Source organism: Eurytemora carolleeae, unplaced genomic scaffold (genome assembly GCF_000591075.1).
Source record: "Eurytemora carolleeae unplaced genomic scaffold, Eaff_2.0 scaffold1055, whole genome shotgun sequence".
Classification (NCBI taxonomy): domain Eukaryota; kingdom Metazoa; phylum Arthropoda; class Copepoda; order Calanoida; family Temoridae; genus Eurytemora; species Eurytemora carolleeae.
The window spans coordinates 26,817-53,352 of NW_019396943.1; the positions used below are offsets into that span (position 1 = coordinate 26,817).

A 26,536-nucleotide genomic window follows, 5' to 3' on the forward strand; every position below is an offset into this window, starting at 1 on the left:
TTGCAGGCCCAGAAACCAGCAGTTCAGGCGGGAAGCCTGCTCATACACAACCATACTACAACCACCCTACCCTGCAACCATACTCAATATCAGAACAGGAGGATGAGTGAGTAATCCTTATCTAAATTATTTCTATTTATTTTCTGCCTGTTTTTTTACCTTTATTTGCTGTCACGACTTTAATCTGTGTTTCACCGCTTTAAGCGCAGCTTTGTCCAGATTCAATGTTTCTATTTAGCTCCCTCTTCATCACAGTTAATCCTAGGATACAAATATTTTAAACCCTGAACAAAATCAGAAAGTTTCCCCTATTTCTCCTGTATGTAGTCTAGTAGGTGATATAAGGAGTGTATATATATCTGGGTGGTCAGTGGTCATGGGATGAACCTTCAACTATTGGAAAACTAGAAGAGAAGTTTTAAATTCTACGGTTCTCCGTCATGTTTCTCTCTTTTAATTTTTCTAGAATCCATATTCTAAACTTTTAAATATCTACTTAATATACTTCAACGATTTATTGTAATATTCATATTTCTTGCTTTTTATCATTTATCATTCCTGCTGAAACTTTTTGATATTTCAGTGTCCTTATTTTAGAATTTTTTATTAATATTTTCCTTCATATTAATATGTTTTCAGCGTTTTGGGATGTTTTTATTATTCAATTGAAAATTCCTATTACATAGGCTCTAATTTGGGTTATAAAATATAGGGCGACGTAAAGTTCTGACCCCCCCCCCCTCTCCTCTGTTACGCCAATGAGCTTTATCTTTTTAAGTTTCTTAGTTCTACACCCAGTTTCATACTTTTCAGTTTTAGCTGAAAAATCTTTATTTATTCTTAATTGTTGTTTTTTTCTTCATTTTCTGTTTTCAATTTTCTTCGATTGTCTGCAATATCCTAATTCTTCTCAGATACTTTTCCTCTTTCATCTTTTACTTTTTATGTGATATGAAACTATTAAATTGAAACCCTTAATAATTTTATTTTACAATCATAAAACTCAATTTTTGCCTTTTCACGTTAAATTTAAAAAAAAAACAAAAAAGAGTTTTTCTCATCTAAAAAAGAATTGAGCTTACTAATACATTTTACGTAATATTATGTTTTTTAAAAGCCTGAATAATTGTTTGAAAATTAATAAAAAGACGAATACATTTTGTGTGAAGGTTTGGTTTGGTTTGAATCCCTCCAGCCCGTATCACATGTTTTCAGCTCCGGTTTCCGGGGTCCGTCCTCATTCTAACCTCCAGTATAGATATTTAACACTAGAATAATATCTTATCTTCAACAAACAGTGGGAACCAGAATACAAGGAAATTCTCCTCGTCTCTTTTTTTTACTTAAGATTTTTTTTATTTGCAACTGAACTATATCTAAACAAGTGCCCAGAGCATTTTTAGAATTGTTTTTGTTACAACAATTGCCAATTTAAAACTTTTTTGCGATGGTTTGTTCTTAACCAGAATTGAAAAATATGATTTTCTAAAATAATATTCACAAAATCGACATCAATAAAGAGAAAAATTATGAATTCTCATTTCCTCGTTTTTTATTCCCAGTCCTTTTTATAATAATCAGCAGACTTGAATAATAACTCTTGTTTTTCCCTAATATATCCAAATAAACAAAATATCAAATATACATGTAACAGATATTTTCCATATCCTAACCATCATGTACTCAGTACTCAGTGTATGTATGCACTCTAATACATTATTTATTTACATCTCATAATAATACAAATGGACGCTAATATCCAGGTTTTCATACATTACTAGCTTGGGAACCCAGCTTTCCCCAGGGTACTCATTGTTACTCCCGCCGCTTACCCGCACTTGGTCATAAATTGTTATTTCAGTTATTTTTCGACCCACTCAACTCAGAATCTTAAAACAAAGCTAAGAACATTCCCGTGGCTCTCCCGAGTTCCCCAATCAAAGTTTGATCGCTCAAAGGGTTCACGAGTTATGATCGGACAAACAAACAAACAAACATAGATTACTACTTTATAAATATAGATATTTGTAGATTTTGGATACATAAAAAAGTACAATGTCAGAATGGGCATTTTAAAAGTTGTTAAAAAATGTACTAGAACTATTTTTTTAGTTGGCAAAAGAATTATTTACAATATTGAATTTTTGTAAAAAAAACGTATTCGTGAATCATTTTCAGTTTTTTGGGTTCAAACCAAAAAATTAAAATTTTTTTCAGAGAAAGATAACATTTTTGTGTTTCTATATAAGAAAAATTTTGGCTGATTAGCATAAAATATATATGAATATATTGGGGAAATGCTATGAAAACATATATTATTGAGTGAAGTCATGTGTATTAAATATATTAGTCCCTAAGTTGATATGAAAGAGAGGTTGAAGAGAAGAATAACAAAGAAACCAGCCAACTGGAAAATTAAGATCGAAGAAATCACAATCTTATCTTTATTCTTTCATACTTTTATGCCAATCAAAAGATAATTAAAAATTTTAGAATTTAAAACTTTGGATTACAATTTTTTTTTTGAATTTTAATGTCAAAAGGTAAATTTTATGTTTGGGTTCTATAACAGCTAACCTAAAGGCGTTGGTATCCTGACAGCTATGTAGTGTCTTCTATGCCAAATAAGAAATTGCTTTAAAAATATGTACCAAAAAGATTTGGAATTACAAATAAATGGCGCAAAGCGCCCTAATTTTTTATTTTTATAATTATGAATTTTGTAAGTAAGAATTGGATTAGAACAAGATTCGGAATAAATCCAACATTATTATGATTTACTTTTGATTTATTTTCTTCCGTCCAATGCCAACATTGAAGAGATAAGAAAACTTCGGGAAATGCAATCTTGGACCGTAATTTTTATTCTTCTTTGCTTCATTCGGAATAAAAAAGAAAGACTTAAATATATGACATTTTTTTAGCAGATAGTTATCGTAACGGAACATTACTCTACGACTTTGTGACATTGATTTCGTAAAATTAACTTTAGTTAAACGTGAAAGGTCCAAAATCAAGCAAGCTAAATTTTGTCGAGCTACTAGTAAATTTACTTATCTAAATGCAGCAGCTATATGCTTCTATCTGATATTGTGTATTGTATTATTGCAACGCACTAAAAAATGCATAATGCAACGGATTTTAGAAGAGAAGTTTATAAAACTGATATAGATTATATATCTCTGATCAATAGGATATTAATATATAAAGAAGTCATTAATAAACTTGAGTTATTTTTTACAGAAAAAGAAACAATAGTATCAACTATGGCACTTTATACTCGACACAGTACGAACTGTACAATGTACATTGTACATATTTCATCTGTTCAATGTACATTGTACACATGAAATATGATGAAAAAATCCTGTTCGTTCATTTCTTATCGTAATTTTATTTTATTACCATCTAAAAAGTTGTTGATTAGTTTTAATTTTTTATTATTGTTTCATAAATGGAGGAGGATAGGGTACAGCCCATAATCGAATACAACGAATTTTTATTCTTCTTAATTTTCTCCTCCTCCGTCTCTCATCTCACAATAATTAGATTAGGTTTTCTCCTCTCATCTCAATTAAAGAGTTGTAATTGCCCAACATGGGGTTAATTACCCCCCTCCACCGTCTACAATATTGTAGACAGGAGATACAGTCAGATTCAATAAACATGAAGCTAAAATAATGTCCCGATAAAAAAGAACCCTTTGCTATGTATATCTGATATTCCTACATCTCTAGCTTCCATTACTTTTAACCTTAACATATAAACATATAAAGTGAGAATAAAATAATTGTGGAATGAGAAGACGACATTAAAGCAATATTTAAAGTGTATTTGTTACAGATCAAATAGTTTTACTATAGTTTAAAAATCAATTATATTAAGTGAATTGGTTTGTACAAACTGCATAATTGCGGTGTATCATGTTCATTGCAAAATATTTAAAATTATAAATGTCGTCTTCTTATTCCAGAGTTTTTCTGGTTCTCACTGTATATTTGGTTGCTACTCTGCCACATAAATTCCAATATGGCTGACACAAGATGATCATTAGAAGAATCTAGAAACGTCAGGATTGACAAAGGAAATCTATTGTAAAGAAACGCTGAATAAATCCTCTTAACAAAATTGTTTCTGACCAAAGTAGAGGGGGGGGGGCTAAGAAAAAAGAGGGGGAGAGGGGGGGCGATTTTAGCTGATGGGGGTCATTGTTTCTATTGTTTACAATTTACATATATTGTGGCAATGTTACCGCAGAGACCAAAGGAAAAGAATATAATATAAGTTGGCTGCGGTAAATTTTATACCGATAGCAGAGGTCGTCTTCAGTCTTTGATTGTCTACAGGATCATCTTATTTAATGGTTAATAAGCAAATTTCTGTCAAAAACAAACAAAATTATAACAACTTATTTTGTTTTAATTTCCAAATATCGTATTTCTAGAATATTTTAATAACTCCGATAGAAGGGAGAGGGGTCGGAGTAGATGGAGAGTAGGGGAGAAATAACTGTTTACTCTGCAACCAATATATCTATATATATAGTGGTAATCTTTGTTTGTTTTTTCCGATAGAAGGGAGAGGGGTCGGAGTAGATGTAGAGTAGGGGAGAAATAACTGTTTACTCTGCAACCAATATATCTATATATAGTGGTAATCTTTGTTTGTTTTTTCCGATAGAAGGGAGAGGGGTCGGAGTAGATGTAGAGTAGGGGAGAAATAACTGTTTACTCTGCAACCAATATATCTATATATAGTAGTAATCTTTGTTTGTTTTTTTTCTGTTTGTTTGTTGGTCCCTCCCCAGTAGGTAACTCAAGAACCCCTTGACCGATTTGCTTCACATTTTGGAGAACTCGGTAGAATCACGGGAATGTTCTTAGCTCGGTTTAGAAATCTAAGTTGAATAGTTAGACTTTTATAACAAAAATTTAGTATTCAGGCAAAGCTGGGTTCCCAAGCTAGTATTAAATATTATTAGTTCAGAATCAGCTGGCCGGGAGAGGGGGGGGGGAATTGCAATTCATGCTGCGGATCTAAATATTATGGTTCAAATTTAGAAACCGTCAACTAAATCATTAGATCTATTTTACTATCGATATCTATTTATCTATCTCTCTATTTCCATCATCTATTTATCTATCTATCAATATTTCTATCTGCTGGTATGTCCAATATTGAAGGTTCTCTAAGGTTCAGGTTCTGAGGTATAATATATCTATTTATCAACGTATTTTATTTCTAAAACATAGTTTAAGGTTTATTAACCCTATTCCTACTGTCCAACCCCTCTATTTCCTTATTGTGATATTAATCCATAGCATTTAACATATTTTGGAAAGCCCTCGGGCTCTACTTCAAAAACCTGATAAAAAACTAGCTGTGCAAAAATGCAATTCTTTTGAAATATTCAAAAATTTAAAACCTCACATTTGTGCAAGAATTTGTACAAGATGTGAAAAATTTGTGCAATCTACTTCCCTAGGTGATAGGCTTGAATCATCACTTTTAGAGTTATATCCAAAAACGTTAGGGCAAGCACTTCAGGCGGAATAGGTTTAAATAATAATGTTTTATGTAAGGAACTTTACTCATGTTTCTTTAAATTTTATGAATCAAAAAAGATTAAAAGCAAAAATTGTCGTTTCTCATTTGATTTTATAAGAAAATTATACTTCAACACAAGCTAACTTTTAAAGTTTAAAATTCTAAATTTGAATAAAAGATAAAACAATTATCTTTTATAAATATTTTACATTTGTATAAACTCCCCGTTACATATACAATAAAGATATCTTAAAGTGTTACCTATAAAACATGGGAATACAATAACGAGAATCCAAAGTCGTCTTTAATCAACTCTGAATATTTTAGCTAGAAAATGTCGTCTGAATATGTTGTCAAGATACAAAAAAAAACTTGTAAAGACGACATTGTATTCCCATGTTTAAAACGTGTTCTCATTATCTCTGTTAGGGTTAGGTGTTTCTTTTATTCATTTATTCTGTTTTTTTGGAAAATACAAGACTTAATGTTTAGTACTCGTTCATATTAACATTCTAATTTTATGCAGAAACTTTTTAAAGATTTTTTTTATCATTATTATTATTATTATTATCGTCTAGTTGAATGAAGGGTTCCGCCATTTTGGTTTAATCTGAATAAAAAATGGCTAAACTCTTTATTTTTGAAAAATCTAAAAGGACAATGATTATTGGTAGAACCTACCTTAAGGTTGCATGCTGCCCTCTGCACAATTATCCACCTGGGGCCCCGAGCCCCCACCTTGGGGAGTCCAGGGCCCGCTGCACTATCCAAGGGGGGTTCAAGACCCCCTCTAGAAACCTGGAACACCCATGAGGAGGGGAAAAGGTTCGAAGAAGGTAGGGTTTTAAAATTAAAGCATGTTTTGGAATTTTAAAAAGCATGTTTTTTTAAAGAATTATTTTCTTGAATTTGCATGCTCTAAAGTCGTTAAAATAGAAACGTAATAAATAATTATATGTTAGATATTAATTTCAGATGTTTTCTAAAGATTGAACTTTAAATATAAAATATAGTACATTACCAAACAGTTAATCAATATGTCAAACTCTGCCCTTGTGTCGTAGGGGGGTAATAAAAAATATAAATAAATGTACATGCAAGGTGTACACTGTACAAACCATCAGTAATTAGTAATTACATTTTTATAAATTCCGGCATTGTTTAAGATTTTCAGATATACAAAACCTTAAAATTTTAAAGTTAATATTTTAAATAGTGCAATAAACAAGAAACACACAGTAGTCTCAAATGGACAAGTTTTACTTAACAAGTTGATCTATAAAGCTGGTGGAAAAAATCTTTGCAACAATATTGCCTATATGTATTTTTTCCGCAGTTGTATGGGTCCCATTGTAATTAAACGTATTCTGGTTTCTTATCGACTGCATTGAACGTTGTAACTTTGTTGTCGCCCCCTCTTATAATGTCAAAATGTAATTATTTTTGAATCTATTGAAAATTATAACCGTGCTGCGTTCAATTTTTCATAAATATGTATTAGATTTTAAACGGTTATATTTTACCAGATTAATTTAAAAAATTGTTGATTTTTTTCATAAATAAAGTGAATGTTTTTATAATTTGCATCCGAATTGTAATGTTGAAAATGTTCCCAAAACATTTTCAGATTCATCAGATATACAGGGTGTCCGGGTCCCACGAAACATGACAGTTTGTGAATAGTTTTGAATGGTTCTTCCATATACTGTATTAGATATTATAGACTTTTTGCAGTTTATTTAGTTGAAAAAATCTTTTACTCAAATACATTTTACTGTGAAATCAATTTTACTATAATATGGCTGGCATGCAAAATTTTTATATTATTCTCTTGGGGTTCAAAAACTTCACAAACTATGGAAGAAGCATTTAAACTTTTCACCAACTGTCATGTTTCGTGGGACACCCTGTATGTATAGTTGCATATCGTAAATCTTTAGCGCCATTTTATCTTAAAAGGAATAGCAAAGACGGCAATCATTTCTTTTTGTATTGTACGTTTATCATGGTTTTAAAAGTTGAAACTATGACTTGTTCTGAATGATTAAGAATCGTTGAATGAAAGGATTGAAAATATTCACATAAAAATATTGAATCGGAGGTATTCTTTTCTACTCTTATCAAGGTCAAACCTTTCTAAAGTATAATACAATGACGACATGAAGTCAAAGTGTCGCTAATCAGTAAAATTCAATAATAACAATTTACATTATTTGCGAATTTTTCTTTGATCTAAAACTATTGTATTTCCGGTTTGCCGCTAAAAGCCTGTATTGTATTAATGTTTTTATTCATAAAAACTATTAGATATGTTAAACTCTGTCTAATCAATACAAGTAAAAGTGCAAAGAGTGGGCAGTGAGGACAGTAGCCAGTAACCTCAGGTTACAAAGAAAATTGACTAGATGATAGATCTATATATCTACTTATTTATACATTAATAATTAATACTTTCACTCATGTTAGAATCTCATTGTTAATGTTGGTTTCGATCTATCAAAACAAACCGAAAAATTTGATATAGTTTAAGCTTAAAGTACAAATTACTTGATTCTTTTCCACCCTGGGTATAAAAGGGACTGTAAACGTAATTTTGAGTGAACATCTATATATATATAAAGTGGCATGTCCGATTCACAACAGTGCCTTTAAAAGCTTTTTCTGATGAAATATGAATTAGATATCGAGGTTTGTGGTTTCTCTGCAAAAGTTATTTGCACATTTTTTGCTTCACAGACAATAGAGAAATTATCGGAATTAAATATTGTATAAGCCAGTATCTTCCACGGTATTGGTCCGATTAAGGTTTTAAATCGGACATTTCCCTCTTTTAATAAGGATAGTCCTTTTAAAATACCATAGTCGAGAGAACAGAATAACTGAATGATAGGTTTAGCTCAAAGGGTCTTATCAATGGGCAATTATAAAATCCTATGATGAAAGAATTGCATTGAAAAAGTTTTAAAAAATATTTTAAAAATTACAAAAACTTGTCAATTTTGAACCGAGCTAATACCCTTTCTATGTTTTATATTTCTGAATGGCGCAGTTAGTCTGAAGCTTATGATTATCCTATATCAGACCATTTCCATCTTTCAGGATTAATTTCTTCCTATTCACCAGGAATTGGTATTTCTTTAGCTAGACTTCGGATATACTTCATTAAAATAGTTTTCACACTTTTTATATTAATACGCCTTTAAACTAGTTTATCTTTTTCAATATACTTTGCTCTCAGGCCGAGTTTAAAGAATTTGAATTAACTTATTAAGTGTTTCGAAATTTGAACCGGCACTCAATTGGAACCGGTTTTTGGCGGATCGGCGACGCGGTATAAACTCTTTAAATTCGGCCTTAGTTAGGTTAATCTGACGGTTTAAATAGCTTTTTTTTTATGAAATTGATAAATATAAAACTATAATGTTGTCGTCGTTGCATAAATAGATTAACGAATATATTTAGTCAATATTTAAATATATTTTTAGCTTTTCAAACGTGTAGCTATCTTAACATGCATATTTTTTCTACGAGTTTTGTAGTAACATAAAGATTGCGTTTAGGAAGTAAACCTTTAATTACTTCACCCGAATTTGTTGAAGGATTCGTTTTGTTTGCGAAGAAATCAATTGGTATTTACGACACAAATAGACAAAAAACTATCTTAAATATTTGGGAAAGTATAAAAAAGTTTCAAACGAACGTTAAAAACAAAAATAAAAAGTGTCTATGTGTACAAGCTAGAATCGTTGTCCCTTCAAAACTAAAGACGACTTTTATACCACTGCTTACACTGATAAACGGAAGCAAATCATCAAATTGATTAAGTTGCATATAATTATTGACTATATACAAACTTTATAATTAAAATGTTTTTCAAATGAGCAATGACTCCGCTAGTTCTCGTCGTTATTTAAACTGCTTGATTTAATTGATAAGTTTAGGGGCTTAAATGTCGTCTTTACACTATTCGGAAATATATGACTAAATTGTACATCAATTTAGATACTGCTTAAAGATTTTGCGCATGAAAGGTGTTGTATTACTGGTCTATATATTGTGGCAAAAACTTTGAAACCAAACGAGATCTTAAAGGAAGAGACTGAAGACGTAATTTCAAGTGACCCTCCATTTAAAGAGTGGCATTTATAATTCAATAAGGTACCCTTGAAACTTTTCCCTGATCATAAATGAATATGGGTTAGATATGGGTTAGAGGAGGGGAGGAAGGCCATTCACAACAATTTCTCGTCCGAGCCACATTCTCCTCAAGTATTGCAATGATTATATCATGTTGGAATCTTCAAAACCATGAGAATGATGTCAAACTTTATTTAGGTAAAACTTAAATATCTTCTGCCTCCGTAATGGCTAACCTTCGTGATATGAAAAAAATAGCAAAATATTCGGCATACCTCTGCCTATAATTTTCCCCATGGAACCACCCGGAAAAATTCTATGGTTTTCACTAAAGTTAACAAGAAAGATTGAAGTTCTATAAACTTGGAATTATTTGCGGCATTCTACACCAGGAATATCTGAATATGCGCGTAAAAAAGGTGAACATTTTTAAAGACATTAAACTTGAAATTTTTAATTCAATTGAAAGTTTTTTTTTCGATTTACAAAAATTTGATATTTCATTTTTGCCCTAACGTGGCCCGATTCTTTAAAAATAGTTTTATCTGGAAGGATTAGACACTTTAAAAAAATAATATTGAAAGGACGAGGATTTTGAGGTGGCTCGGACAAGAAAATGAGGAGAATGTGGCTCGGACGAGAAATTGTTGTGGTTGGCCTTCCTCCCCTCGTTAGAGGTTAATTGAAAATGTCACCTTATAAATGTCGGGTCAATTGAAATTACGTCTGCCGTCCCTTTAATAAACCCCTAGAAATTGATCTGTATAAAGTTTATTTGTGAATTCAAGTTGCTTAATAGTTAAATGTTAAATTAAAAATGACGAATAAATAAAGTTTAAAATGTTTAAATAATTCAGGTTGAATTTCTGGTGAGGGGGATCCTTCTTTTCTAAATCAGGTAATATATAATTATATAATTATATAATTATATTATTATATAATCATTTTAATTAAAAGTGAAAATATTCTGACCTGAACTCAATTGTACAAACTCTCTGGTAGTTTAGGAGAATTTGTAAATTTATTCTGTTCAAGATGATTTTAAACTCTTATCTTTTGCACAACAGAAACTTTTAAGCAATTCTTACTTATTTGCTGAAGAAATTGAGTCTTTACCATAAATTCTGTTATTCTAATCTCTATATCTTAGTAACCCAATCTCTATAGACTTCAGATATTTCAAACTATGGATTCTGATAAAATAATTTAAGTTTGATTATTAAAGGTTTACATCATCAGGTTGCAAAGATATAGAGATTAGAAAAGCAGAGTATGTTGTAAAGACTCAATTCCTTTCTTGATTTTTTCTTGTTTACTCTTTTACATTGATTTATTTTAAATTCTGTTCTTACGGGTAAAATCAAACTTTTCGATAAATAGAAAATTATCACAAAAAAGGCGCAACAATGAAACTGTATTATTATGATGTATTCAATCTATTTAGTTGATAATTGTAGTATGTTTATAGGCTTTCTTTCAAGGCAGAAAACCATTAATAATATTTTTAAATAAACTTACGCAGTTCCAAATCCAATAATGTTTATCATTATATTATTCGGAGACCCTTTTCTAGGAAACAGCTAATATAATATCAATATATCTAGGAAACAGTTACTATAATATCTATATGTCTAGGAAACAGCTTCTATAATATCCATATATCTAGGAAACAGCTACTATAATATCCTCATATTTAGGAAACAGCTACTAGAATATCTATATATCTAGGAAACAGCTACTAATATCTAAATATCTAGGAAACAGTTACTATAATATCAATATGTCTAAGAAACAGCTTAAAAATATATATGTCTAGGAAACAGCTATTATAATATCTAAATATCTAGGAAACAGTTACTATAATATCTATATGTCTAGGAAACAGCTACTATAATATCTATATGTCTAGGAAACAGCTACTATAATATCTATATGTCTAGGAAACAACTACTATAATATCTATATGTCTATCAAACAGCTAATAAAATATCTATGTTTATGATTAGAAACCAGTTTCTATAATATCTATATGTCTAGGAAACAGCTACTATAATATCTAAATGTCTAGGATGACTGTTCGACGGCTGTTTCTAGGATTGGTTCTTCTTCTTGTCGTTTGCCAGCTTTCCTTCGCAGCTTCGGATACAAGGATTAGGTAAGTCAAACCTTTTTTTGGTAGGGTAATTACTAATTGGTTTGGTTTGATTTAGGTTTGAGATTAATTTAAAATATTCAAGCTCAATCAACTCAAGGAGCTCTCAAAGGATCAGAAATATTAATTCAAAACGAATAAACTAAAGGCTTTCGTTTCTTACAATAAAATGTTTGCGAAGTAAATCTTCTGAAATGCACTTATCTTATACAATTACACACTTATCTCAGATGCTCTATAAAAAGAAAAGAAGTCCTTTTTTTTAATTTAAATTTGAATTTAAATTTAAACGTTAAAGTGTTTATAAAACTGTTGCTCGTGAATTCTAAATGAAAATGATTTTAAAATAGTTTAATGCTACATAAATCCTAGGGAAATTGTGTAGTTTATCCTTGCAACAAACTAATCTAGAGCAATACTGCAAGGATTAATGGAGAGGGATTGGGAATAGGAGGGGGGGGATGGCCAAGGGGGGATCCAAAAAGTGCAAAAGAGGGGAAACTGCTCTAGAACCTTCTGCCAATTTTGTGCAATTTTAATTAGAGTTCTACTGAAGAATAGGGTGGTGTGAAATATGAAAGAAACTTCAGAGACGACTGCACAGATTAAATACATATTTTTTTACATTCATGGGTCCTGGAAGCCGATTATGTTTTTATTTGCTACAGTGGTGGGCGATTATATCAATACAATAAAGACGACTTTTATATTTTAGTTTCAAATGTTAACAAGCTTTTTTCGAATTACAGGTTTACAAATTTTTATGTGTATCCATGCTGTTTAACAGCTTGATATAAATAGAAATTTAAATCGAAAGTCGTCTCCGTTGTTATTGATATAATCGCCTACCACTGTAGGTGATGTGATACACCAAAAAAAAATAATTTAAGGCAAAACACAAAATCAAATCTTGAGATTTACAGAGTTCCTTTGTGGGTAACCTTGCAAAATTGATCATTGCTAATTTTAAATTAGAAGGGAACATAATACAGGACTTGGAAACTTGGACCATTTTGCTTTGTAAAATGAAATATACATGAAAAATACACAAAAACTCAATTTTGGGAACAAGTGAATCTTACCACCACTCAAAATAATCATGTTTTTACCTGGTTTATCTGGTTTTCATGATTTCTATTGAATTTAACACAATCTGTTAAAGCAAATTTGAACTTTTTTCTTTCTTCCTTGAATTTCTGCAGTAGTAGTTGGTGGAAATAAGAAGAATTAGCATATTTTTATATTCTTAGATGCAGTGTAACCAGTTGCCTCGGGCCCACAGTGAGGCGGGCAGGGAGCATTAAGTTCCGGGGCTGAATGGGGGAGGGCGGGGGGTCTAAGGGTGATTTACACTGTTCTTTGTATAATGATAGAAGAGGGGAACATTATTCTGTATTCTCTTTTTATGTGTTTTTATTCTCCTGGGGAGAGAAGTTTTCTTAAAAATACATCACTTCAACTCAGAATTTTAAAAAAAAATGAAAACTAAACAAAATCAAAATAATTCTGTATTTTCAAGATGGAAAATATTACTTTTCCGTTAGATTTTGAAATGACTTCAACGAATCTAACGTAAAAATGTAAAAAGTTAAAACAATTTATATTTGTTTAGGTCTCGCTACAGGAGGGATGCCGAGAAAGAGGCCGAGGTGGAGGTTAAGGAGGAGATAAAGGAGGAGAAGGAAGAGAAGGAGGTGAAGGAGGAGAAGAAGGAGTCGAAGGAGAGTATCCTGGAGAAGACGAAGAAAAAGATAATGAAGGTTGAGCACAAGGCGGAAGATTTTTTAAAACCAGTCGCGGAGAAACTTCACATGAAACCATGGTGAGATTTTTGGAACTTTCTTTTTTCCCATTTCAAATTGAATTTTAAGTTTTTCTAAAGGTTCAATCAATTTTCATTAAATTGCATTTTCACAATTTCAACATCAAAATTTCTTCAAAAAAAGAAGAAAATTTTAAATTGTAAAAATAAATCTGATTCTTTGGATCACAAATTGAATTCAAATCCTTAAATGGATTTTCAGATAAAACACTAATTTGTTGAATATTTAATTTTTTCATCAAATCGAGGGAATTTTTTTATCTTAGCTTTAGACCAAGAAGTTTTTTGTTAAAAAATATATTAATATTTGTTTAAATCCAGAAAGATTTATTTATATTTCAAGAAAAAAGTCCCCCCCCCCTTTTTCTTTTATACAATCTTTATCAATCACTGTAAGATACTGTTAAAGCTCTAAATGTCTCATTATGTCACACAAAAAGATAAATGCTGACTCAATACATATATTTCACTTACACATGACGGAGAAAGGAATTATTCATGATAATGATAATAATGGTGATAGGGCGCCTAGTAGCAGAAAACTGAATTACCTTTTTTGATTGTTTATTTGACATAAAACTAAAACATCTGCGCAAAGGAATAAAAGTTTAATTTACTATATATTTACAAATTTGTATTATAATATCTTAAAAAATGTTTTTATCTGAAAAAAAAAATTGAGTTTTTGCCACAAACACTGATTTTTGTTCCCTATATCTTTTCAACCCAATGTCGTAGATATTAAATATTTCAAACTATGCATTCTGTTTCAAATAAAATCAAATAATCTAAGTATAAAATATCAAATTAGGGATTAGTAGATGACGGTGCATTTAGTTGTACATATTGAAACTGATCGAGATAGAAAGAATAATTTGTTAGTGATCATCTAACACAGATTATTAAACTTTTCTATTGAATAATTGTCAAGTGTATCATGTCAGAAATGTTGCATGTTCCTGCTGGTTAATATTATAAATTGTTCTGCCATAATCTAAATATATTGAAAGCAATCAATAGAATCAGGAAAATTATCAATAAACAAGTTGAAATCAATCAAAATTATATTTTCAAAATATCTTAAAAGATGAAACATGGAACAATTGAAAACAAAATCCACTTTCAAAAATTTTATTATTTTAAAAGCAAGTTAAAAATATTATGTTTCTTTTCCTCCGTTATAATTACACATTGGAATCCGTTTAACAACTTGCCCCATAATTTTCGAAAAATTTCTTCGCGCATTTCTTCGAAAACTAAGACGACTTTTTCTAGGATGATACTCGCGATTATAGCTACAGTGATCCTGGTCCTACTCTTAGTAGGAGGCTGGTGCGCTTGGAGATTCTTGAGGAAGAAGAGACCAAAGGGTTCAGATGATAACAAGGTTCGGATCCATGTTTTTATTATTCAGACAATATCTTGTTAGGTAGAATAATTAATTAAATCCAGGTGTTGGGGGTAGGTAGATGGGTGAGAGGGGAGAGGTGGAGGAGGAGATGGGGGGATAGGGATAGGGAGATGCAGAGATGGAGAGACGGGGAGATGGGTAAATGTGGAGATGGAGAAGATGGAGAGATGGAGAGATGGGAGATGGGGAGATGGGGAGATGGTGAGAAGTGTGGAAATGGGGAATGATGACACTAATATATCAGAAATTAGAATTTCTTATAAAAATAGAAAGAAAGGGTGAAAGTCCTTTACATTTTACGGTGAGACCCATAATACTGCGGAATAGGATTAAGACTGTTTGCCTTTTAAATTCATAATTTGAAATAGTCCAAAGAACATGGAAAACAGCAATTGTGCAGTGTAAAACAGATCTATTTCACTGAGTTAGATTATATTCTAGCTACTGGTAAAACTATTTGCTTCATAACAACATTAAATACACATAGGGTTAATTAAATGTCGTCTTACTATTCTACAGTTATTTTGGTCTCACTGTTTATATCAAAGCCAAATATGTTCTCCATCATCTTCTTCAAAGAGCCAAATCCTGAAGTTCTTTGTTTAATCCAGTGCTTAGGATCCATTTAATTTTGATTCGGATCCGGATCCTGGATCCGCACTGGAAACAAATTGATCCAGGTCATGAACATTTCTTTAAGATTTATTGAATTGTCACTTTTTTATCTTTTTTTTTCGTTTTTTTATGCTAAAACTTTATGAACCATTCAGAGATCAGGAAATTTTTATTATCTCTTTTTTTAAACAGTTCAAATTTGAGTTTTGAGAGTAAAAAAGTTTTTTTTCAGTTTTTGATTGATATTTTGCACCTTAGGTTTGGATTCGGATCCAGGAAGCCAAAACCTTGCAGATCCAACGGATCCGGATCCTAAGCACTGGTTTAACCGTGACTTTATTGTTCAGGACGACGATGAGCAGGACCTGGTTGGGAACGAGGAGGAGCAGGCCGAAGAGATCGAGGAGATCAAGGGAAATGAAGACTTCAAGGGGAAGATCCATTACAAGCTGGAGTATGATTTCACAACTCAGGAACTCAAAGTTACGGTGAGTCAACACTCCGCAACTATTATAAAGTTAGATAAGTTTGGGAAACTAACGATTTAGCAAACAGTACAAGAGATAAATTATAAACTCCAAAAAGAAAGTATCTAGAGCTAAGTTTGTACGGATTTTATCAGAAAGAACTTCTCCGCGTTTTAATACAGGGTTACCCACAAAGAATAAGACTTAAAACTCTAAAAATATAAAATAAAATTTGTTTTCTACCTTGCATATAGTCTTTAGATAACTTATTTAATGTGAAGCAGAATGAAACAAGTCTCATTTTTGTTCAATTAATCCAGTAAAGAAAACGGAATGAATCTGTTACACCTTAAATCTGAAAAGATATAGCCCGATAAAAGTCCAAAAAACCCTAAAAAACTTTAGAATTTTACTGTTTACTTTTACTTTTAAAAGTGAAAATATCTCTAAAAATGTCTTATTTTTTTATTTTGAAGGTGATTGAATGTAGTGACCTGCCTCCGACTGATTGGAGTACAGGGCTCACAGATCCATTCGTCAAGGAAATTATTCTTCAAACTTTTTTTTTTTAAAAACGTGTTTTTTACAACATTTTAAATATAATTCCGCATTATATATGGCATTTAGCTAAAAATTTAATAGAATTTAAGAACTTTAAAACATTTTTGATTGAAGGTAATTTTTTCCCTTTGTTTCTGCGTATAATTAAAAAGTTAAATAAAATCTAAGTTTGAAGACTGATCTAACCCTAGGTCTACCTGCTCCCTGATAAAAAACCGAAGTATGAAACCAAAGTTCACAGAAAGAACTTAAATCCAAAATTTGACCAGACCTTCATCTTTAAGAATCTTCCATATGTGTAAGTATTTGTATCCTGTATCCTGTATCTTGTATTCTTTATCCGGTATCTATTCTTCCATTTTGATCTTATAACCTTAAGCTTCATCCTACATTCATAATTCTGTTTCCTGTTTTCTGTTTCCTGTTTCCTGTTTTCTGTCATCTGTTTTTTTGTATCCTGTTTTCTGTTGTCTATAATCTTTTTTTTCTATATCCTGTATCTTGTATCTTGTGTAAATGCAAAGCATTTGTGGAATTAAACCTCCCTCCTACAGTATTTTTCAATTGAATTTCTTTAAATCTAAAACCAATTTGGGTTCCAATATATTATCTATTCAACTCTTAACTTCTAATTCCAAGTTTAGAGGCTTATTAAGAGTACATTGCCACATTTGTTATTTGAAATATGTTGGTCACATAAATTTAATTTTAGTGATTTTGCTGGATGCATTTTCTACTTTGAGATTAAACGGGTACAAGAAATCCCCCGAGCCATCTAATTAATCGAAACTATTTCTTTTTCTGTTTACTTTCATTTATGGCCTGGATTTTATTCTTACCTTAAGGGAAGAAGAAGTTTTCTCTCAGGACTGACATTAATTGGATTTACATACTCACTATAGATCACAGCAATTCCTATAGATCACAACAATTCCTATAGATTACAGCAATTCCTATAGATCACAACAATTCCTATAGATTACAGCAATTCCTATAGATTACAACAATTTCGATAGATTACAACATTTCCTATAGATCACAACAATTCCTATAGATCACAATAATTCCTATAGATCACAACAATTCCTATAGATCACAACAATTTCTATAGATTACAACAATTCATATAGATCACAGCAATTCATATAGATCACAACAATTCCTATAGATCACAACAATTCCTATAGATTACAACAATTCCTATAAATCACAGCAATTCCTACAGATCACAACAATTTCTATAGATCACAACAATTCCTATAGATCTCAACAATTCCTATAGATTACAACAATTCCTATAAATCACAGCAATTCCTACAGATCACAACAATTCCTATAGATCACAACAATTCCCATAGATTACAACAATTCCTATAAATCACAGCAATTCCTATAGATCACAACAATTCCTATAGATTACAGCAATTCCTATAAATCACAGCAATTCCTATAGATCACAATAATTCCTATAGATCACAACAATTCCTATAGATCACAACAATTCCTATAGATCACAACAATTCCTATAGATCACAACAATTCCTATAGATCACAACAATTCATGCATTAAGTTGAAAGAAATAGCCAAGAAACCTGTCATTTAAAGAATACCAAAAACTATTCACAACGGTAGTCTTAAAAAAACAGTTTGTCTGTTTTTTCTTTTTGTTGACAATCTGTGTCTCTAGAAATAGGCCTTCGGGTTTATACAGAAAGCTAAAAATACCTGACATTTTTTTAATTTTGGGTTACTTAAAATCAGTTCTATTAGATCTTATGATAGGAACTTCGTTTTAAAGTATTTTTTTTATGATTTCAGTGATACGTTCGACAAGACCCTTGTGTTCGCTGTCTACGATTACGACAGATTCTCCTCTTCAGACCAAACAGGGGAGTTCCAGCTCCCACTCAACCAGGTATACATAGCTAGCCTTACATTTACAGGTATGCAGGGAGACAGGTAGGCAGGTAGATAAGTAGACAAATAGATAGGTAAATAGGTAGACAGATAGACAGGTAGAGGTAGACAGGTAGCCAGGAACACAGGTACACAGGTACCATAGGTAGACAGCTAAACAGGCAGGCAGGTAGACAGGTACATATATAGACATGTAAACAGATTGACAGGTAGAAAGAGAGAATGTAGACAGTTAGTTATGTAGATAGGAAGTTAGGTAGGCAGGTATACGTTTAGACGGGTAGACATGTTAAAGGTAGACATGTAGACATGTAGACAGGTAGACATGTAGACATGTAGACAGGTAGACATTGTATATTGGTAGACAGGTAGATTTGGTAGACAGGCATATATGTATACAGGTAGACAGGTAGATATGTATACAGGTTGTCAGGTAGATATGTATACAGGTAGACAGGTAGATATGTATACAGGTATATATGTAGATAGGTAGATATTTAGAAATGTAGACAGATAGACAGGAAGATATGTAGACAGGTAGTCAGGTAGATAGGTAGTGCAGGTAGATATGTAGATAGGTAGACATGTAGACAGGTAGTCAGGTAGATAGGAAGACTGGTAGATATGTAGACAGGTTGTCAGGTAGAGAGGTAGACAGGTAGACATGTAGATATGTAGACAGGTAGACAAGGAAACTATCATATAATACAAGAGACCAGTGTATGGGACAGGAATAAGAACGGAAAGTTTTCAATTATTAGCTAATAAGTTAGTTTATTAATAATAATTTAAATTATAAGCTAATAAGTTAGTTTATTAATCATAATTTAAATTATAAGCTAATAAGTTAGTTTATTAATCATGATTTAAATTCTAAGCTAATAAGTTAGTTTATTAATCATGATTTAAATTCTAAGCTAATAAGTTAGTTTATTAATCATGATTTAAATTATAAGCTAATAAGTTAGTTTATTAATCATGATTTAAATTATAAGATAATAAGTTATTTTATTAATCATGATTTCAATTCTAAGCTAATAAGTTATTTTTATTAATAATAATGTTATTTGGGAGAATCGTAATCCTGGAAACAAACTTTTCTCCTGAAGTTTTTGACAAACATTAGATTACAAATTTTCTAATTTTGCCGAGAAAACTTTTCAAACTTATTTCAAACATTAGGCGCCTTTTGGTAGATTTAGAAGAACCATGAAAATGGTTGAATTATGGACTTTTGCTTAATGTATACCAAGCCTTGAAGATTTAAAAGACCTCTAACAAAAAGACCTTAATCAGAGTTTTATGAAACCCTATAAAGGATTTACAAATTACAGATGAGGTTTTCCAAATTTTTAAGGTTTAGCAGAACCCTGGGAAAGAAAAGGGAACAATGAATTCGATTTAAACTTCTCCATGTAGGTTGATCTGGCAGGACCAGTTCAGGAGTGGAAGGATTTGGCTCCGGTTGATGATGGTTCAAATCAATATCTTGGAGATCTTTGTCTTTCTCTCCGATACGTTCCTTCTTCCGGAAAACTGACTGGTAAAAAAACTATGTCTGAACCTCAACCCGGCACGGTTTTTATTAAAACACTAGCTTGAGTTCCCAGTGTTGCTCAGGGGAGTCATACTTAGTCCCATCCGTTTACCCGTCAATTACGATTTTTCCCGATAATAATCGATCCACTCAATTTAGACTCTCAAAACCAATCTAAGAACATTCCCGTGGCTCTCCCAAGTTCCCCAATCAAAATTTGAGGCAAATCGGCCCGATTCCTAAGTTGTGATCGGACAAACAAGCCGAGATTACAACTTAATATAATATATAAAAGATATCCATAATAGTAATAAAGGACTTATAAAACACTTTAAAATTTAACCTGGACTCTCTGTTCCTGATAAAATAAAACATATTCTTGTAAAATTTCGAATTATATTTCTTAGCTTTAAACCAAGATTTAATTCTATTTGAGAAATGACGCACTAAAAGCAAAGTTCTCAATATTGTTTACAGCAATATTCAACTTCAGTGGATTTTCAATTTGGATTTATTTGATATATTTAATAGAAAACTTTCAGACAAATCAGATGACATCAATGCATTTATTCTTAGAATTAAGGAATTGAGTCTTTGCAACAAATTCCAATTTTCTAATACCTATATATCTACAACCAAATTATGTAAACCTTTGATATTTCAAACTTTGATAGTTTGAAATATCGAAGGTCTACAACATTTGGTTGTTAAGGTATAGGGATTTGAAAATCAGAGTTTGTGGCAAAGACTCAATTCCTTTGGAAAAATATTTATTTATAAATGCCGCGTGATGTTAAAATTATGTTTTCTAGTTGCTGTTCTTGAGGCGAGGAAGCTAAAGAAGATGGATATCACCGGAGCTTCGGATCCATACGTTAAACTTAAACTTTTCGATTCTAAGGTAATATCAGAGATTAGATGGAGTGCCAATCATAGTTCCTTCCGCCTTTTACCCCTGCTTGGTATTAAAATCACCATTTTAGCTGAAATGCCTAGCGTTGCCAAATTTCAAACATTTCCAACATTTTGGAGCACAGGTCACCCCCCCCGATATGGTGAGCAGTTTGCCCAGCTATAGCGAACATATATAATATATATAAATATATATACATGAGCAAAGAACTTTTCTACATAGAAGATAAGAGAGTTAATAATAATATCGTAGGGCTGTCTAGTATAAGATTTGATTTCAGAGAAGATATGGATAAAATCCACGAAAATAATTAACTTTTGCAACAAACTCTGATTTTCTAACCCCTATGTGATTTGCAACCAAATTATCTGGTAGACCTTATATCTTTCAAACTATGAAATCTGTTAGATCAAAATATCTAAGTTTGAAATATCAAATGTTTACCCCATCAGGTTACAAAGATATAGAGATTAGAAAATTTGAGTTTGTAGCAAAGATTCAATTCCTTACAAGACACGAGTTTTTTTTATGGGAAAAGAAAGAGTTTCGGACCAAGGACTTGCGGTACGAGATTGTTTGTTACTAATTCTAAAAATTGTGGTATCCTGGTATCCTTTATATTTCTTTTCGAATTTAATAAGGGCGAGTAGTAATGCTATTCTTTTTCCACCTATCATAAAATACAGTAGGATACTTTTTAGGAACGAAAGTCCAGTTTTTAGAAGGTTCTTGTTCAATCAAGATAAAATTTGGTTCATTAACTTAAATTTTGTCAGAATTTATCTCAATTTATCTCAGAGTTAAGAGTGGAATATAAATTGAGTTTAAGCAGTTCTACTAACCCCATTCTTTGAATTTTATTAAGATAAAAAAATTGGAATTAATGTAAAGATTGGAATTTATTACAAATCAAAGGAAAATCTTTGTTTTCTTTGAATTTCTGATTTCATATTCTCTTTGATAAAATTCCTTTTCTTCATTATCCAAATATGCGGTGATATAATAATACCTTGGGAATAATCTCGCGTCACATCAGTCTAAAATGTAAATGCTTTATGTTCAGCAAAAGAGGATTGGAAAGAAAAAGAAGACCAGCGTGAAGAGCTGCAACTTGAATCCCTACTGGAACGAATCCTTCGTGTTTATCATTGACGAGATGGATATGAAGAGAGTTACTCTTGATATCACGGTAACAAATAATACTTACTTTTCAGAATAAAGAAAACATAGTTTTTGCCAAACATTTAAATTTTCTTTTTCCAATATCTATGCAACCTGATGGTGTACACCTGTGATATTTCAAACTTATATTATTTGAACTAACAGAATTCATAGTTTGAAATATCAAAGATCTACTAGATTTGTTTGCAAAGATATCAAAATTAGAAAATCAGAGTTTGTGGCAAAAACTCAGTTCTATAAAGTTTGAGTTATTTAACCCTTTTTTTCCTCAAATATTATTCGGAGGGATTTATAATGGATTAATGGGGTTAAACATCTTAAACTGAAAGAGTAAGTGACATTCCATGAAAAGATGGCGATGGCAGTTTTTCAGCGATACATTTGAAACATGTATCTGTATCTAATGTGGAAGATATTTTCGTTTTTTTAAGTTAAAACGTGGATAATTCTGATAATTCCTAAATGTTTTTCTCCTGCAGAAATGAGACTTTTGTAGAGAAATCACAATTAAAAATAATCAGTTTTTCAAACTTTAAACATGGATACATAAATAATACTTGATCAAACAAAGTCAAGATACCGTTGTGTATCAGACATTGACATCTATTCTTTGCATGGAGTTTCACTGAGGGACTAGGCTAACAGTCCCTTTAATAAACCAAAAATACTTGAAGAAATGTAACTTTTTCTGGTTCCGACATTCCAATTTGCGTTAAAATTACCACGTTCCAAGAAAATTTGTTCAGTACTTTGTTTAAAACTTTCTTTGCAGTCTTTACCTTCTCCATACTTATTTAAAGAAAAATATATATAAAATATATATTAGAAATTTTGCACAAGAATCCATCAAAATTATCACAAAGAACCAAACTAGTTTACCAAATAATTAAACTTAATAAACAGTTAGGCTCCGGAGTAGGAAGAAAATTACTATCAAATTAAACACACGCAATGTAATCCCTTACTTTTGTTCTTACAACTGTGAAGACGAAGTTTCCAAAAACCCTGAATGTTTAGGTTTGTGATTACGATCTTATCGGTGGTGGAGATCCTATTGGAAAGATAAAGCTGGGTTGGAGTCAGAATAAGGAATACAAACCAGGATTCAAACACTGGAAAGAAGCTCTAGAGAATCCTAGAAGACCAATAATCAAGTGGCACGTTCTCCAGGTATAGATAAATATATATATATATAAACAGGGTTCTCAAGGTATCCTGGTTCTCCAGGTATAGATATATATACAGGGTTCTCCAGGTATAGATATGTATACAGGGTTTTCCGTGAATAGATATATATATACCGGGTTCTTCAGGTATAGATATAAATACAGGGTCCTCCAGGTAAAGATTATTTACAGGGTTTTCCAGGAATAGAACAGAGTTCTCCAGGTATATTTGTATATAATACAGGGTTCTCCAGGTATACATATTTATTTACACAGAGTTCTCTAGGTATACATATATAAACACAGAGTTCTGCTGGGATAGATATATATATACAGGGTTTTCCAGGTATAGATATTTAGCAGGGTTTTCCAGGTTTAGATATATATATATGGTTATTCTAGTTGTATAGATATATATACACAGAGTTCTCCAGGTATAAATATATAGGGTTCTCCAGGTATAGATATATATATACGGTTCTCCAGGTATAGATATATATACGGTTCTCCAGGTACATATATTTAAAGGGTTCTCCAGGTATAGGTATTCGTACTAACAGAAGAATTTAGATTTAAAAACAATAATTAATTATTGAATGCATTGATATTAACCTATAATTCAGGATGAAATTTGTTATTAATGTCTAAACCTTTGCTGCTTTTATTAATGAAAACTTTCATGCTATTTCTAATTAGTTTGAAAATATCAAGTTAAGCTTGAATGAAAATTCATGAATTTAGAAATGTTTAAAATTTGCAACTTTTAACTTTATACAAAGTATATTATTCAAAGAATTTAATAAATATATTTCAGGACCCTGAACCAGAGGAAGATGATGAAAAGGACAAAAAGGACAAGGACAAGGATAAGAAGAAAGACAAAGACAAGAAGGACAAAAAGGACGACAAGAAGGATGATAAAAAGGATGATAAGAAGGATGAGAAGAAGGAAGAAAAGAAGGAGGAGAAGAAAGATGAGAAGAAGTAGGAAGAGTCGAAGAAACTTTCTGATCTGTTAGTTGATAAATCAAACTTGAGTTATCTTCTTTGGACAAACCATTATCCACGAAACAATAGAATTTGATCCTCCGGATCCCGTTGTATATTCTCTTGCAAACAACGGGATCTTGATCCTGTTGTCTACATTCTCTTGCAAACAACGGGATCCTGATCCCGTTGTCTATTCTCTTGCAAACAACGGGATCCTGATCCCGTTGTCTATTCTCTTGCAAACAACGGGATCGTCTAATGGATTACCAACCTCCAAATGAACTGCTACAAAATCAGAAGGGTGCATTTTGATAAATGCAAGAAAACACGGTCTTCGGATTTTTTTGCGGAATCTCAAAACATTCCGACATGTTGCAATGCACTCGTTTCTCCGTACAAGTTATTTTCTTGAAACAGTTTGTTGATGTTCGATTTCTCTTTTCACTATTCTAACGCTCAACTATGGATAGAACCTGTACAAGTAGAATTCTACAATCGCATAATATTATTTAATAAGCTTCAAAGCAATAAGTTTCTGCAATTAACTAATTAATTGATTAAGTAATTTTTAATCCTTTTTATTTTGGTTCAATTCGTTGAACCGCGTGTTCCTTGTCCTGTAGTTAAGGGTTTGGATTAAAACTAATTTTAGGTTTTAGTTTTTAAATTAATTTCTTAAATATATCTGATGTACAAGATGTAGAACTAGTAGTCTGGAGTGAATGCATCTATTTAACCTGTGTATGCTTGTACATACTAGCACTGGATCAATTATAACATTGTGAGAAAATTTATGAAAAATCTTGTTAAATCTTTTATTCAATAAAAGATCTATTGTAGAATATTTCTAATCACATGAAGAGTTTAAATAGATATTGGAATTAAATGTTAGGTATTTTCCAAATATTTAAATACAATCATTTAAATCCCTTTCATTTAAAGGCGAAACTATTAAAACATTGACTTCAGCTCCTTCAGCGCCTTTCCCGATTTAATCAGTTAAGCCTCTCAATTATTCTATTAAATAGTTTGTTTAAAATTTAAAAATCCTAAAAGTTTGTGCAGTCGCTAAAGTTAAGCACTATCCTATGCAAAACTTTCACCCTCTGAATGAATTGAGGTTTACAACGTAAGGTTTCAAAGAAATAGAGATTAGAACATTTGAGTTTGTGGCAAAAATTTAGTTCTTTTCTTGAAAAATCTTTCCCCCTTTCAAAAATGATTTTACCCCAGAAATTAAATATGATTGCGTGGAGAAGCAAACAAATGTTTAAGGTTTTATTTGCTGAATATTTGGGTTTTTGGCGAATTTGAGACACAGCTCAAATTCATTAAATTCGGACTCTGGTAAACACACAAATTACTGATGAAGATGAATAGAGGTGAAGGGAGCTGAGCTTGGTAAACAGACAGATTTCTGAAGAAGATGAATAGGAGGGAAGTGAGCTGAGCTTGATGAACAGACAGATTTCTGATGAACATGAATAGGAGGAAAGGGAGCTGAGCTTGGTAAACAGACAGATTACTGATGAAGATGAATAGGAGGGAAGGGAGCTGAGCTTGGTAAACAGACAGATTACTGATGAAGATGAATAGGAGGGAAGGGAGCTGAGCTTGGTAAGCAGACATATACTGATGAAGATGAATAGGAGGGAAGGGAGCTGAGCTTGGTAAGCAGACAGTTTACTGATGAAGATGAATAGGAGGGAAGGGAGCTGAGCTTGGTAAACAGACAGATTACTGATGAAGAAGATGAATAGGAGGGAAGGGAGTTGAGCTTGGTAAACAGACAGATTACTCATGAAGATGAATAGGAGGGAAGGGAGCTGACTTGGTAAACAGACATATACTGATGAAGATGAATAGGAGGGAAGGGAGTTGAGCTTGGTAAACAGACAGATTACTGATGAAGATGAATAGGAGGGAAGGGAGCTGAGCTTGGTAAACAGACAGATTTCAAATGAAGATGAATAGGAGGGAAGGGAGCAGAGCTTGATGAACAGACAGATTACTGATGAAGATGAATAGGAGGGAAAGGAGCTGAGCTTGGTAAACAGACAGATTTCTGATGAAGATGAATAGGAGGGAAGGGAGCAGAGCTTGATGAACAGACAGATT

At 31.7% G+C, this 26,536-nt stretch overlaps 1 protein-coding gene across 2 annotated transcripts; it reads left to right on the forward strand.

The window, feature by feature from the left end:
- On the forward strand, positions 1–25,260 carry LOC111710364 (synaptotagmin 1). 2 transcript variants are annotated; one of them, XM_023484435.1, is made up of 15 exons: positions 7–106; positions 6,235–6,383; positions 10,542–10,582; positions 11,753–11,839; positions 13,449–13,658; positions 14,934–15,045; positions 16,032–16,172; positions 16,628–16,693; positions 16,904–17,010; positions 18,532–18,628; positions 20,050–20,173; positions 20,980–21,068; positions 22,144–22,269; positions 23,280–23,432; positions 24,243–25,260. In XM_023484435.1, exons 4-15 carry the CDS (start codon positions 11,754–11,756, stop codon positions 24,414–24,416), a joined length of 1,485 nt encoding a protein of 494 aa, XP_023340203.1. In that variant the 5' UTR covers positions 7–106; positions 6,235–6,383; positions 10,542–10,582; position 11,753; the 3' UTR covers positions 24,417–25,260. The 2 variants fall into 2 exon arrangements, with proteins under 2 accessions (XP_023340202.1, XP_023340203.1); XM_023484434.1 differs by lacking the exon at positions 6,235–6,383 and having other exon boundaries at positions 1–106.
- The last annotated feature ends 1,276 nt before the right edge of the window (positions 25,261–26,536 follow it).